The following is a 12,789-nucleotide window of genomic DNA, read 5'->3' on the forward strand; positions in this document are numbered from 1 at the left end:
CGTTTGTTTGTTTGGTTTTTTTATGTAGCTCATAGGGCATTGGCAGAAGTCAGGGAATGACAAGATTGAGAACAGCTAGCTAGGGTGCAAGAGGGTAGGAATATGCTCACAAATGTATCTGATGTGAAACTCTCTTGGTGCGGTTCTGCAAAAAATATTCACGCAAGGAGGGGATGGAAGCTAAGAGAGTGCCCCAGTCATTTACTTTTCAGAATGTTTTGGGGCTCATTTTGCTTCAGGTACTGTGTGTATGCTAGAACTGCTCCAGGAGAACAGGCTGATGGAGGTTTTTGATGGAATAGCATATAGGCTGGTAGCTGTGAAAATCTGTTGGGATGTGAAAAAATCTTGCTTCAGATTTCTGCTCCAAACTAGGCAAAGGGGATATAGTTTCAAAAGAATGCAAATATTGTTAAGCAAGAAAGTGATTGAACTTGGATCTGGTATATTGTGTGCCAGTTGACTATTTTGTTAATCGAGTTCCTCACTGAATTTCTTTGAGAAATCAGAAACAAAAACATAGTTTATTTGGCCTTACAGGAGCGGAGAGGGATTCAGTAAAATTTTGCACACTTTGATTTGAAATATTTTCATGGCTGAGCAGCTGAAAAAAAAAAAAATCACCTTATTAAGAGTAATTTTTCTCTCCTGTTTCTCATTTAGTTTGCTCTGTGAGTTTCACACTGACAATAATCATCTTTGCCCTTCTTTTCTCACTCGTATTTGCCAGAAATTTTTTATCTTTGCATTTCCATCCTTTTCAGGGGTAGAAAGGGGAAGGTTTAATACTCTTCCTATTTGCTACTTTTCCCTTGGATTCTTAGCTCTCAAGTCTTGCTATGGGTGGGTATATCTGCCTTTATGCAGACTGAAAGCAGTTCAGATTTTTACTCCCTTTTACTTGTGCCAAACCTTTATATGCAGCCTTCAGGACTGCAAGAGACATGGTTCAATGTCTCCATCTTACCCAGTGTCATCACTTTATTAGCTTATTTCAAAATAGTTTATTTTAAAATAGCACCAAGCAATTTTCCACCCTGTCCTCCCTAAAAGACCAGTATTTTTCCGAAGGTACTTCCCTTGCTTTATTTTATCCTTTGCTGGGGACAGAAGGACAGGCAAAATAGCATGCTGATAAGGTGATGCGTTTATGAGAACTTCCTCACCTTCCCACCCATAGACTATTGTTCCATTAAGAACACATCTGCATTGTGTACAGTAGCAGTCACATTTTACTTTTGTGCAAATAGTTTTGCACTCACAATAAAAGTTAGCTTGTTTAAATGTGCCCTGTAAATATTGAATGTTGTGCTCTTGGTCAGACTTTCCTGAAACAAAGAGTCATTAGAGTAAATGACTTGTGTTATGAGTGCAAATTTATTATGTTCTTGGGGAGGGGGTGGTGGTGGTGTTAGGATTTGGTGTGTCAAACAAGTGAAATTCTTGCTATTATAGATTATTTGTACTGAAAATAAATCTAAACCCTGCTGTGATAGTGATATTCGTCATAGCTCTTTTAATATCATTTTTATAACCCCTTTTTTCTTACTCTTTAACTCCTCCAGCTGTCCATTTACAGGAATCTACTCTGAAGGAGTTGGCACAGGTGGCACCATCTGTAAAAGAGCAAAGTGTAAGCAGTACACAAATGGATGAACTAACTCCTGCTGCTACTTTTGGGACTACTGGTATATCAGGATTAGGAGTAGCTGGGTCTGCAGGACAAAGTGAAGAGGAGAAATCCAAGCTAGGGAAAGAAAGTGAGCATGAAGATGACTCTAACAGTCTATCTGACAAAGAGATAGGTGCTGGAGAACATCATCACTTGCATCTCTCCAGCTGTCATGAATGCCTGCAACTCGAAAACAGTACTATTGAATCGGTCAGATTTGCCTCTGCGGAAAACATTCCAGAACTTTCTGATGATTGCAATAGCAAACTGGAAGAGAATAATGATGACTGTCTAGCAAAAGGAATAAAGAGAGTAAACCTTGCTGGAAAGCCCCCTAATGTACTAATTTATCTTGGCTCTGAAACTGCAAAAGTGGAATTTGAGCAGGTAAAATCAATCCTTCAGGAATGCATTGATGCAGACAGCTATACCATCTACCAGCTGCATGAGGAACAAGTACTGAAAGCTCCATGGATTGATAATTCACTGCTGTTGATCATTGCCACAGAGGAGCCTATTTCTGAGGAGAACCACAAACAATTTATGAAGTTTTTATCTAAAGGTGGAAAGATTCTGGGGTTTTCTTCATCTTTTACATTTGATGGCATACAAATAAAGAGAAAAAACAAACTGAAGAAGACTGTTCATGAATTAGTGGTCTCTAAAATGGACAGCACTGAAATTAAGTTAAATCTTTTGGTCAGTGGCTGTATTTTTGAGGAAGTGATGAAGGAAGATACTAGCAAAGTGAAGACATTGAGTCGATTAAATAACGCTGATAAAGATATAGTTATTGTTCATCTGACTTACGGAGACAGTGGAGGAGAAGCCATTCTTTCTCAGGTACTGTGTGTGCAGAAGCATTCATTTGCTTATTGCTACAGGATGATGTGGTATTCTAAAAAAGTTCACTTATTCCCATTGCATGCACTTGGGAATGCTTGTCAAGGGGAGGTATAGTTGGATGTCTCAGTGAATGTACAAGGACTCTGAATGCAGAATGGTTTTCACTTGATCCTCAGGAAGCTTAAAGAATGGTAGAGAATGTCACTGCTGTTCCACTTCCTTGTTCTCACCATGTAGACATGGACATGTAGATCATGCAAGATCACAGTGGGTGGTAGAGGAGAGAACAGGTTTGCATAGTAAGCAAGCCTCTTCACGAGCAGAGCTACCCTTTTCTGCCTGCTAGAAGTTGTGCAGTGATACAACTGCGGATTTTGCAGATTTGGGGAGGTGGGAACAGTATAAGCCTTTACCCTGAGTCCACCAATGAAGGCACTTGCACATTTTGAGTTGGCCTCAGTAGGAGCAGAGGTAAACATTTTCTTTTTAGCGTGGCTGTTCAGCACAGTGGGAACAGGAAGAGCCGAGTTGTTCGTGGACTCGGGGTGAAAGCTTATACTGGCAAGATAAAAAAAGAGACATACTTGCAAAAATATGAAGTATGGTAAAGCAGAGAGTCGGGAGAAGATATAAAATAAACCTTGCAAGAAACTTGAAAGATGTCTTCTCTTAAGGTTAAGGTAGCCAGCACTTCTGGAAATCTGACTAGCAAATGAGAGAGTCCCAGCCTCTATTACTTGTTGCATGCCATGTCTAGAAAAACTACTGCACAATTTTTGCTTGAGCAAGTGACTATGCAATAAAGGTTAGTCTCTGACTGCACTGAAATGCCATTGTTGATTTAGGTCTGTTGGTTCTTTTTTCGCTAGTATTGCTACCATTTTCTCAGTTATGTTCTGTTAGTATCTTAGCGTTGCGAATGAAGTGAACCATTTTGTGGATTCTTTAGCAGTTTTTTGAATAAGGCTAATACCTAGATGGATGTTAGGTTCATGATGTTGGCCTTGCTGTTCCGTGTCGTGGTTTAACCCCAGCCAGCAGCTAAGCATCACGCAGCCGCTCACTCACTTCCCCCCCCACCCAGTGGGATGGGGGAGAATATCAGGAAAAGAAGTAAACCTCCTGGGTTAAGAATGGTTTAATAGAACAGAAAAGAAGAAACTAATAATGATAATGATAACACTAATAAAATGACAACAGCAATAATAAAAGGATTGGAATGTACAAATGATGCGCAGGGCAATTGCTCACCACCCGTCGATCGACACCCAGCTAGTCTCCGAGTGGTGATTCCCTGCCCCCACTTCCCAGTTCCTATACTAGATGTGACGTCCCATGGTATGGAATACACCGTTGGCCAGTTTGGGTCAGCTGCCCTGGCTGTGTCCTGTGCCAACTTCTTGTGTCCCTCCAGCTTTCTTGCTGGCTGGGCATGAGAAGCTGAGAAATCCTTGACTTTAGTCTAAACACTACTGAGCAACAACTGACAACATCAGTGTTATCAACATTCTTCTCATACTGAACTCAAAACATAGCACCTTACCAGCTACTAGGAAGACAACTAACTCTATCCCAGCTGAAACCAGGACATTCCGTCATTTAAAAACCCCCTTTATTCAATTCAAATAATTTTTTCTATTTACAGTCAAAAGTGAAATTCTGAAACTTGTTTTTTTTGTTTTCTAAACCTTAACATGTTTTCAGTCAGTTATATATGCTCCTATTTTTTTTTTGGGGGGGGGGAATCTAGTCTGCTGGAAACCTGCTTTTTTGTTTCTTGAGTCTTCTTTCAGGCTTTAAACTTTTAAATGTTTAACATTCTGCACCTAACAAATAGCTCAGAGCACCTGGGGGATAGAAGTGGGGGAGTCTAAAGTGAGCCAAAATCCTATTCATTCCACTTAAGAATAATAATATCCTAGCAAATAAGTACCTCTCCAGTGTTACGGTATTGTGATCTCTGTTAAAAACAAACAAACAAACAAAACCCCCCAACAACCCAAGAAAACCCACACCCCCTCAAAAAGTTAAACAACTGATAAGTTTAAGTGTTTATAATCTTTTTTGTTATTGTTACTTTCTGTCTTCCTGGATAATGGGTGAGGAAGCTTCCATGGCTGTATTAAAGGTAAATGTTAGTCACTGATTATTTAAATATTCACAATATATCTAGCTAAAGTTTTGAGTGAAAGGCTGATAAGAGGTACCATTAAGTTTAGAAAATAAGTCTATGCCCTGGTAGTATGCGTTTACCTGGGTGTATAACTTGTGCTATTAAATCTAGAGAGATTTCAGCCATTGCATAGTAAAACTTTTGAAGTGAGCCTGAAGACAACTTGCACATTTTGACTTAGCCTCAGTAGGAGCAGAGGTAAATATTTTCTTTTTAGCATGGCTGTTCTCAATTATATCACTTCCCTTACTCTGTGTTTGCTTTCATGCAGCACATTGAGAAAAGCAGAGCAAGATTTATTTACCAGTATTTAAGTAGATGGGGACTATAATGGAGGCATAGCTGAACAAACTTTATGAAAGGTTCTAGGACCTGTTTTTACCAATATTTTAGTTACATGAGAACTTTCTCAGGAGTCCAGAGTACTCAAATTTAACTGCTCACATATCAGGTAGTATACACTCTTCTAGCAATTACATAATTCAGATATATTCATCAGGTTTCTTAGGAGTGTTTTCATCTCTTATCAGTTTATCAGATTAAATCTGCTAGCTTTTTGGAAACTCTGTTATACATAGTAGCATGTTTATAGCTTTATGTAGGAAGCTTTGCCACCCATGTGTTGTACGCTTGTACTAGAAAATTGATTAGATACTGTTGCTATCCGTTTCTGCAAGTTCCATGGTAAAACCTGCTTTGCTGTACCGTTTAAATTGACCCTTCTGCTGTAGTAAAACTTAATACTGCAGAGGTTTTCCCCAGAAAAAGGGCATTACAGTGTAGCTTCAAAAAATCAGATTAAAAGGATTAGTGTGTCATTTTATAATTTTAAATGACTTCCAGTCTGGATTTGAAAAGCCTTATTGTTTTCTCTTCAGGGGACTGACAGTGACATCAGCCATTAAATATTCTGTTGCAGACTTGTTGTTTCCCTTTTTTCTGTACTCTTCTGTTCCCCCCTTCCCCCCCCTCATTTCAGCATATTTCCCTGAATATTGAATATACTTCAATAAAGTAGATCATATATGAAAGATGAAGAACATCATTAAAATGTGCAAAATTGGATAAATGAATGAAGATAATAGCTTGTCATTTTCATTAAATGAATATATATGTAGTAGGGTACAAAGGCTTCTAAATATCTTGGAACGCTTATTTAAAAAACAAACAAAACAAAAAAATCACAAAAACCACCAAACACAAAAACCCTCACAATTTCTTCTGCAGTTCATTTCTACCTTTAAGCATCTGCTTCAGCCTTGAGAAGTGATTCTCTACAAGGTGGTGTTCTGGGGTTCTTCGTTCTCTTTCAGACAGAAGCATTTCTTTATCTGGACTGATTGCAATTTAATTCATGTGACACAGTAAGGACGTGCTCAGCCTGAGTTCTGCATATCTTGTGCAACCTCTGATAAAGCTCTTCCAATTTCAATGTAATTCTGCTCTTGTACAAGCCAGAATATGACCAATGTTGCTGTTTGTTCTAGGTGGTTAGCAGACACGAAAAGCAGAAGGAGAAGTTTAAGTTAGTAAATACAGGTTTGAACAACTCCTCCAGGAGAAGATCAGTTTATTAAGAAGGGATATTTTGTGTAGGCTTCAGAGAAAACTCTCGTGTACTGGCAACTGTGATCCCCGAATCAGAAAATATAAATATATAGGTGTTCCCTAGTTTATAAAGATAATAAAGCCCTACTTTTATAGATATGATGAAGACATGAGAAACTTTTAAATTGCACTAGTAACACTGGATATTTCGGCAACCACAGTCAGGACAAAGCTGCTTTTGGAACTGTTGTGCTTATCTCTCTGCCACATTAAAATGTGTAATACCAACAAAATACTTTTTTTTTATTCCCTTTGCACATATCCTGCCAGGCACACTTGGAACTCGATATTAATTCTATGGATGTCCAAACTGAAGAGGATTTTAATTTGCTTAAGATAAGCAATACTAAGAGATATGAAGTTCTCAAGGAGATCCTGACATCACTTGGCCTGAGTTGTGAATTAAGTGAAATTCCAATGTTAACACCTATTTACCTTCTCTCTTCTGATGAGGTAAGGCTTCTGCTTACGTTTCAGTTGTTTGAGATTTACCCTACAAGACAAATTCAATGTTCACTTAAATATACCTTGTTTCTTATGTGGTATTTTTGTTTGGAGAGGTTTACGTATGACAGGTAAGCAAAAAGTTTAGTTTCTACTCTGTCACTGTTTTGTTACCTGCTAGTAGTCGTTTTGAATTTAACCATGGGGAAATTGTGCAGGGTTAAGTTTTCAGATATATTTGCTATATTTATGTTAAAAACTTATATGCTTATTTGCATGCTTCTGCAACATCAAAACACAAGGCTGTGGTAAGCTACAGAAAGAACAGATTTAAAAGACAGGATTTGTTTCTCTTTTAGAATCATAGAATCGTTTAGGTTGGAAAAGACTTTTAAGATCATAGAGTCCACCTGTCAACCATGCCCACTAAACCATGTCCTGAAGTGCCTTGTCTATGTGCTTTTTGAACACCTACAGGGATGGTGACTCAACCACTTCCCTAGGCAGCCTGTTCCAATGTCTGACAACCCTTTCAGTAAAGAAATTTCTCCTAATATTCAGTCTAAACCTCCCCTGCTGCAACTTGAGGCTGTTTCCTTTTGTCCTATCACTTGTTACCTGGGAGAAGAGAGTAACACCCACCTCGCTACAACCCCCCTTCAGGTAGTTGTAGAGAGCGATAAGGTCTCCCCTCAGCCTCCTTTTCTCCAGACTAAACAACCCCAGCTCCCTCAGTCGCTCCTCACAAGACTTGTGCTCCAGGCCCCTCACCAGCTTCGTTGCCCTTCTCTGGACACACTCCAGCACCTCAATGTATTTCGCATAGTGAGGGGCCCAAAACTGAACACAGGACTCGAGGTGCGGCCTCACCAGTGCCCAGTACAGGGGAACAATCACCTCCCTGCTCCTACTGGCCACACCGTTTCTGATACAGGCCAGGATGCCATTGGCCTTCTTGGCCACCTGGGCACACTGCTGGCTCACATTCAGCCGGCTGTCAGCCAGCACCCCCAGGTCTTTCTCTGCTGGGCAGCTTTCCAGCCACTCTTCCCCAAGCCTGTAGTGCTGCATGGGGTTGTTGTAATCGAAGTGCAGGACCCAGCACTTGGCCTTGTTGTTTTAAACAAGGTAGAAAGTTCTGTATAAGCTGACAACAAAAGATCAAACCCAAACTATGGAGAATGATGTGGCAGACCAAAAGTGGAAGACCTGAGGGAGTAGGGAAGAGTGTGTGTTTACACAAAGAACAACTTTATTCCTGTGAATGTTGTAATATTTCCTGTAAATAGAATAGCTTCTTGTAATTCAAATAGCTGACTGTTGGGGACTTCTCCATTTGAGACGTTGCTTTTTAGTATTGTGAAGAACATATAAAGCATTAATTTTAACTTTTTTTTTTTTAAACATGACTTCAAATACATGATATATTGATCTGAAGGGGTAAAGCAGTAGGTGATTAAAAAGCAATACAGGCTGCTCAGGCTCTTTGAGGTTGTTGTTTCCAAGCCATATAGCGCTGTCACTACTTGCTCTTAGCATGCTTGTCTGATTTCTGCTCCTTTCCTGTACCACCCTTACGTTAGCACAGAAATGAGATACCTGTCTTTAGTGGAACTCAACTATAGAAGCTCCTCCTAGGATGCCTCCTTCCAGCAGTATCATATATAACATCCTTATTTGGCTACAGGATCAGTCAATGAACAAAGTGACATATTACAGCTGAATGTTCTTAAATAACTTGGATAATATTTAGATTTAGATTGTACTTTTCAAAACACTCTTCATTAATCTGGAAGGTGGGCATGATAAGCATTGCACAACTTATAGTTTGGGAATATGTGATATGTGACTTCATTGTATGGCAGGCAAGTCAGTAACAGATCCAGACAAACTGACTGAAATACTATTAATAGGTGTATCTGTAAATTCAAATCTGCATTTGTTTTCTATGTCTCTGAAGATACTGCCTGTCTTGGTTTAACCCCAGCCGGCAACTAGGCACCATGCAGCCGCTCGCTCACTCCCCCCTCACCCAGTGGGGTGGGGAGAGAATTGGGGGAAAAAAAGTAAAACTCCTGTGTTGAGATAAAGACAAGTTAATAGGACAGAAAGGAAGAAAATAATAATGATAGTAATAACAGTAATAAAATGACAATAATAATGATAAAAGAATTGGAATATACAAGAAGCAAGTGATGCACAATGCAGTTGCTCACCACTTGCCGACTGATGCCCAGTTAGTTCCCGAGCAGCGATCCACCCCAGGCCAACTCCCCCCAGTTTATATACTGGGCATGACATCACATGGTATGGAATACCCTGTTGGCCACTTTGGGTCAGCTGTCCTGGCTGTGTCCCCTCCCAACTTCTTGTGCCCCTCCAGCCTTCTTGCTGGCTGGGCATGAGAAGCTGAAAAATCCTTGACTTAGTCTAAACATTACTTAGAAACAACTGACAACATCAGTGTGTTATCAGCATTCTTCTCATACTAAATCCAAAACATAGCACTATACCAGCTACTAGAAAGAAAATGAACGCTATCCCAGCTGAAACCAGAACACTGCCAAAGCTTTATACTGGTGCATTAAGTAATGCCCTCATATAGTAACTCAGATTGGATGTAACAATTGATTAAAAATGCAGAGAGCTTTTTTTTTTTTCCCCCTTGAATGATTGCCCTTTCATGTTTGCCAAACTCTGCCAGATCCATCTCCACTTTACAAAGGTGAAAACACTGTTGGAAGTGCTTCTATCCAGCCTTCTGCTTGGTGCAGGGCTGCTGCCAATGCTAGATCAGGTCAGCCATGACCTTTGTCTGGTCGAATCTTGACAACCTCCAAGGGTGCATGCTACAGCCTGTCTGTGCAACCTATTCCAGTGCTGCTGTACCATTCTAGTGAATTTTTTTTCCTGATGTCCAGCCTGAACCTCCCAAGCTGCAATTTATGGCTGTTGATGCTTTATTATATTGTCTGGCACTACAAAGAAGTATTTGGCTCTGTCGTTCTTTTAACTCTCTTAAGTAGTTACAGGTTGTTATTAAATCACTCCTTAGCCTCCTCTTCACCAAACTGAACAAACCCAGCTTCCTCATCCTCTTCTTATAGATGTGTAGTGTACCCCTAACACCTGTGTGGTTGCTTTCCAAAGAATCCTAACTAGCAATTCCCTGCATAAGCTGAAGTCTGCTTTCCCAAGACCTAACCCTGCTGCTTTCCTTCTCAGTCTTCCTCCAGATCTTGGATTCTCATGGTTGCTACAGCCAATGCTGCTGTCTGTGACCAAACAAGAAACAAGTTCTTCCCACTCTGTGAGCAGTAAATTGTTAAGAACTGATTATCTATTTGTGTGGCAGATGTGGAAACAAAGCTAAAACCATTTAGCCTTTTTTACTAGTATTAAATACATTCTATACAGAAGACTTGTAGTTTATTGAACTCTTCCTTTTTCTTGTTCTCCTCCTTCACTCTTTTTTCACGATTGTGCAATTTTCAAACATGCCATGAATAAAAAGTTAGCTAATTTCTGTCCAAACTTGCCATCTAGTGGCTTATTACAGGGTTGCAGGCTATCTATCAAAAGATATTTTTGCAATGTATGCTGACTGTATCGTTAAAGTTTATACCACAATTAGTTTTTTAAATGGTATTTTTCCACAGTTTGGGTTTGTTTGTTTTTTTAATGGTAGTTTTTCTGTGCTGGTATGTGTAGTCATTGTTTCAATGTCTTTTGCTCTAGCCATGACATACTTCCAGAACACTCTGTGAGAGGAAGTTGCAAGTTGTGTGTAAAAACCACTGTTAATAATTAAGAGATAGCATATTAAAATGAAGAAGGAGTATGTAATATTTCAGCTTTCTAACAAGTTATTTACTTTTCTCCATACATCATGTTCTACATGGGTCTTCCTGCTTTCCTAGAGAGCAAGGAGATACCAGAAATGTACCTGACAGGTGAATAATTTGAGGAAATACTTGAACTTGTTTAAGATCAGAGTGAGTCAGTAGTACTGGAAATAGAGGAAACTGTCTTGCAAGCTCTAGTACTCTTGAACTTCCTTCTTTTTTTTATCACTATTTGTATGGAGAGCTTGTCTAGTACAGGTCACTGGGCATGTACTGGATAGTATATTCCTTCCCTGAGAGATTATCTAATTAATGCTCATTGACAGCAAATGATTTTTGGATTATTTTCTTATGCTTCCCTGCAATAAGAAATGTCATAATGAGTCAACTAATGATCAAGCAAGCTCAGTGTCCTCAAGAGCAAACACTCTTCTCCTTAAGAGTTGGCAGTTCACTAATGATTCCTCACCCGCAAACTGGAGGCTGCATCTGTACTGTTTAAAAACTGCTGCAGACCTAACCTTGTCAGATTTTTCTGATTAATTTTAGAAACTACAAGCTCCTTTTGCTTATGTGGAAGAAATAATAATTGATTTTGCTCTGCATTTTCTACTCTATTAAGGAAAAATGTAAATTTTTTTTTTTTTGTTTTTAAATTCTTTAAATTTAAAGTGCTAGTTTCATTAGGTTTTTTCTTTCTGATTGGTAAGCTTCATTTTACAGTAGAGCTGTACCCTGTTCTGTGGATTTCTGTGATTTCTCTTCCCCATCCCCTTTCCTCCTTTATCACTTCAAAACTTCATCAGACCTATTTTCTACTACATTGTGGACATGAAATAAATCTTTCTACAACTTTATTATATGAACAAATAGCTTCTCTAGTCTTTTCCTCTGCCTGCAATTCCTGAACAATCTGTCTCTTTTTGCATAGTTGTTGCGATGCTGTTAACAACCCCATCAAATCCATTATGCTGATTGGTATACATTTGTTTATCAAGACTTTCAGATCTTCTCATCTACTTTCTGGGTCTTGGATGATGCTTTTTGCAATGTAATTTTTAGCTGTTTCTGAAGGGTGGATGGAATTTTTTTTTTTTCCTCCTTAGAATTCACATTTTGAAGTTTTAGTTTCCAGTTTATATGGTTATCATGTATCTTAAAATCACAGTCTTACTATGTAGATTTAAAAAAGCCAATGAAATATGAGCAGAACTGGCATTAGCTTTCTGAAAATCAGTGTAACTTTAGGATTTGGGGAGACAATTTCTTTAATTCCTTAAAAAAAAAAAAAATAAAAGCAGCTAATTCTGGGGAGAAGAGTTGAATTTTGACTTTAAGTGTCCAGGATTTCATATATGTTATCTATTACTTTTTAAAATTTTATATATAATAAAAACTGGGGGTTATTTTGATGTATGAAAAAATAAACAAAGGTATAATTAATGTTCACATAATTAAAATTGAATGTAGTGTCCTTTCTTGGAAAAAAGACTCAGAAAGGCAGTTGTTAATATTTTGTGAGGAGTTATGAACTTTGTAATGCACTTTTTGCCTTTAGCATATGAAAAGAAAATGTAGGAGACTTGGGAAGAAATATTTAAACCTTGACAGTAGTTACTTTGAAAATTACACAATTCGATTGTATCACTCAAGAAAAATACATTAGGAACAGGATGGTCAAGCTTTTAAAAAAGTGATATATTGACTGCATATGGCTTAGCCAGACTAGATTTATGTTGCTGATACTGTTCTAAAACAGGCAGAGATTTCCAGCTGTGCTATATTCAAGTTGGAGATAGGATGAGTTGGAGGCTGTGCTAAATAAGCACTGAATCTCATTTTAGCTGTTGAATATCTTTCTAAACAGCAGAAATTAGATCCCATTATTACCACTGTTGGGGTAACAATATTTGGGTTACTTGTCAGTAAAGTTAAAACATCAAATTGAGATGTCAAACTAGAAAACATGATTTATTATATTTTTGTATGTATTGCAGTTCTCAAATAATGTTACTGCTGTGATTGATTCCCATATCTTGGAGATTTTCTCTTTTCCTTTCTCTCTTTTCCTTTCTCTCTTTTCCTTTCTCTCTTTTCCTTTCTCTCTTTTCCTTTCTCTCTTTTCCTTTCTCTCTTTTCCTTTCTCTCTTTTCCTTTCTCTCTTTTCCTTTCTCTCTTTTCCTTTCTCTCTTTTCCTTTCT

The 12,789-nt window shown here is 38.5% G+C and overlaps 1 protein-coding gene across 2 annotated transcripts in view; it reads left to right on the forward strand.

Annotated features, from left to right (window-relative positions):
- Positions 1-12,789, forward strand: part of HLCS (holocarboxylase synthetase) — a 138,157-nt gene that overhangs the window by 11,221 nt on the left and 114,147 nt on the right. For both annotated transcript variants that reach the window (XM_075033706.1, XM_075033708.1), the window contains 2 exons: positions 1,566-2,515; positions 6,570-6,752. In XM_075033706.1, the coding sequence (XP_074889807.1) occupies positions 1,566-2,515; positions 6,570-6,752 (1,133 nt within the window). The remainder of the gene's footprint in view (positions 1-1,565; positions 2,516-6,569; positions 6,753-12,789) is intronic.

This window comes from Buteo buteo, chromosome 8, assembly GCF_964188355.1.
Source record: "Buteo buteo chromosome 8, bButBut1.hap1.1, whole genome shotgun sequence".
NCBI classification, from domain to species: Eukaryota; Metazoa; Chordata; class Aves; order Accipitriformes; family Accipitridae; genus Buteo; species Buteo buteo.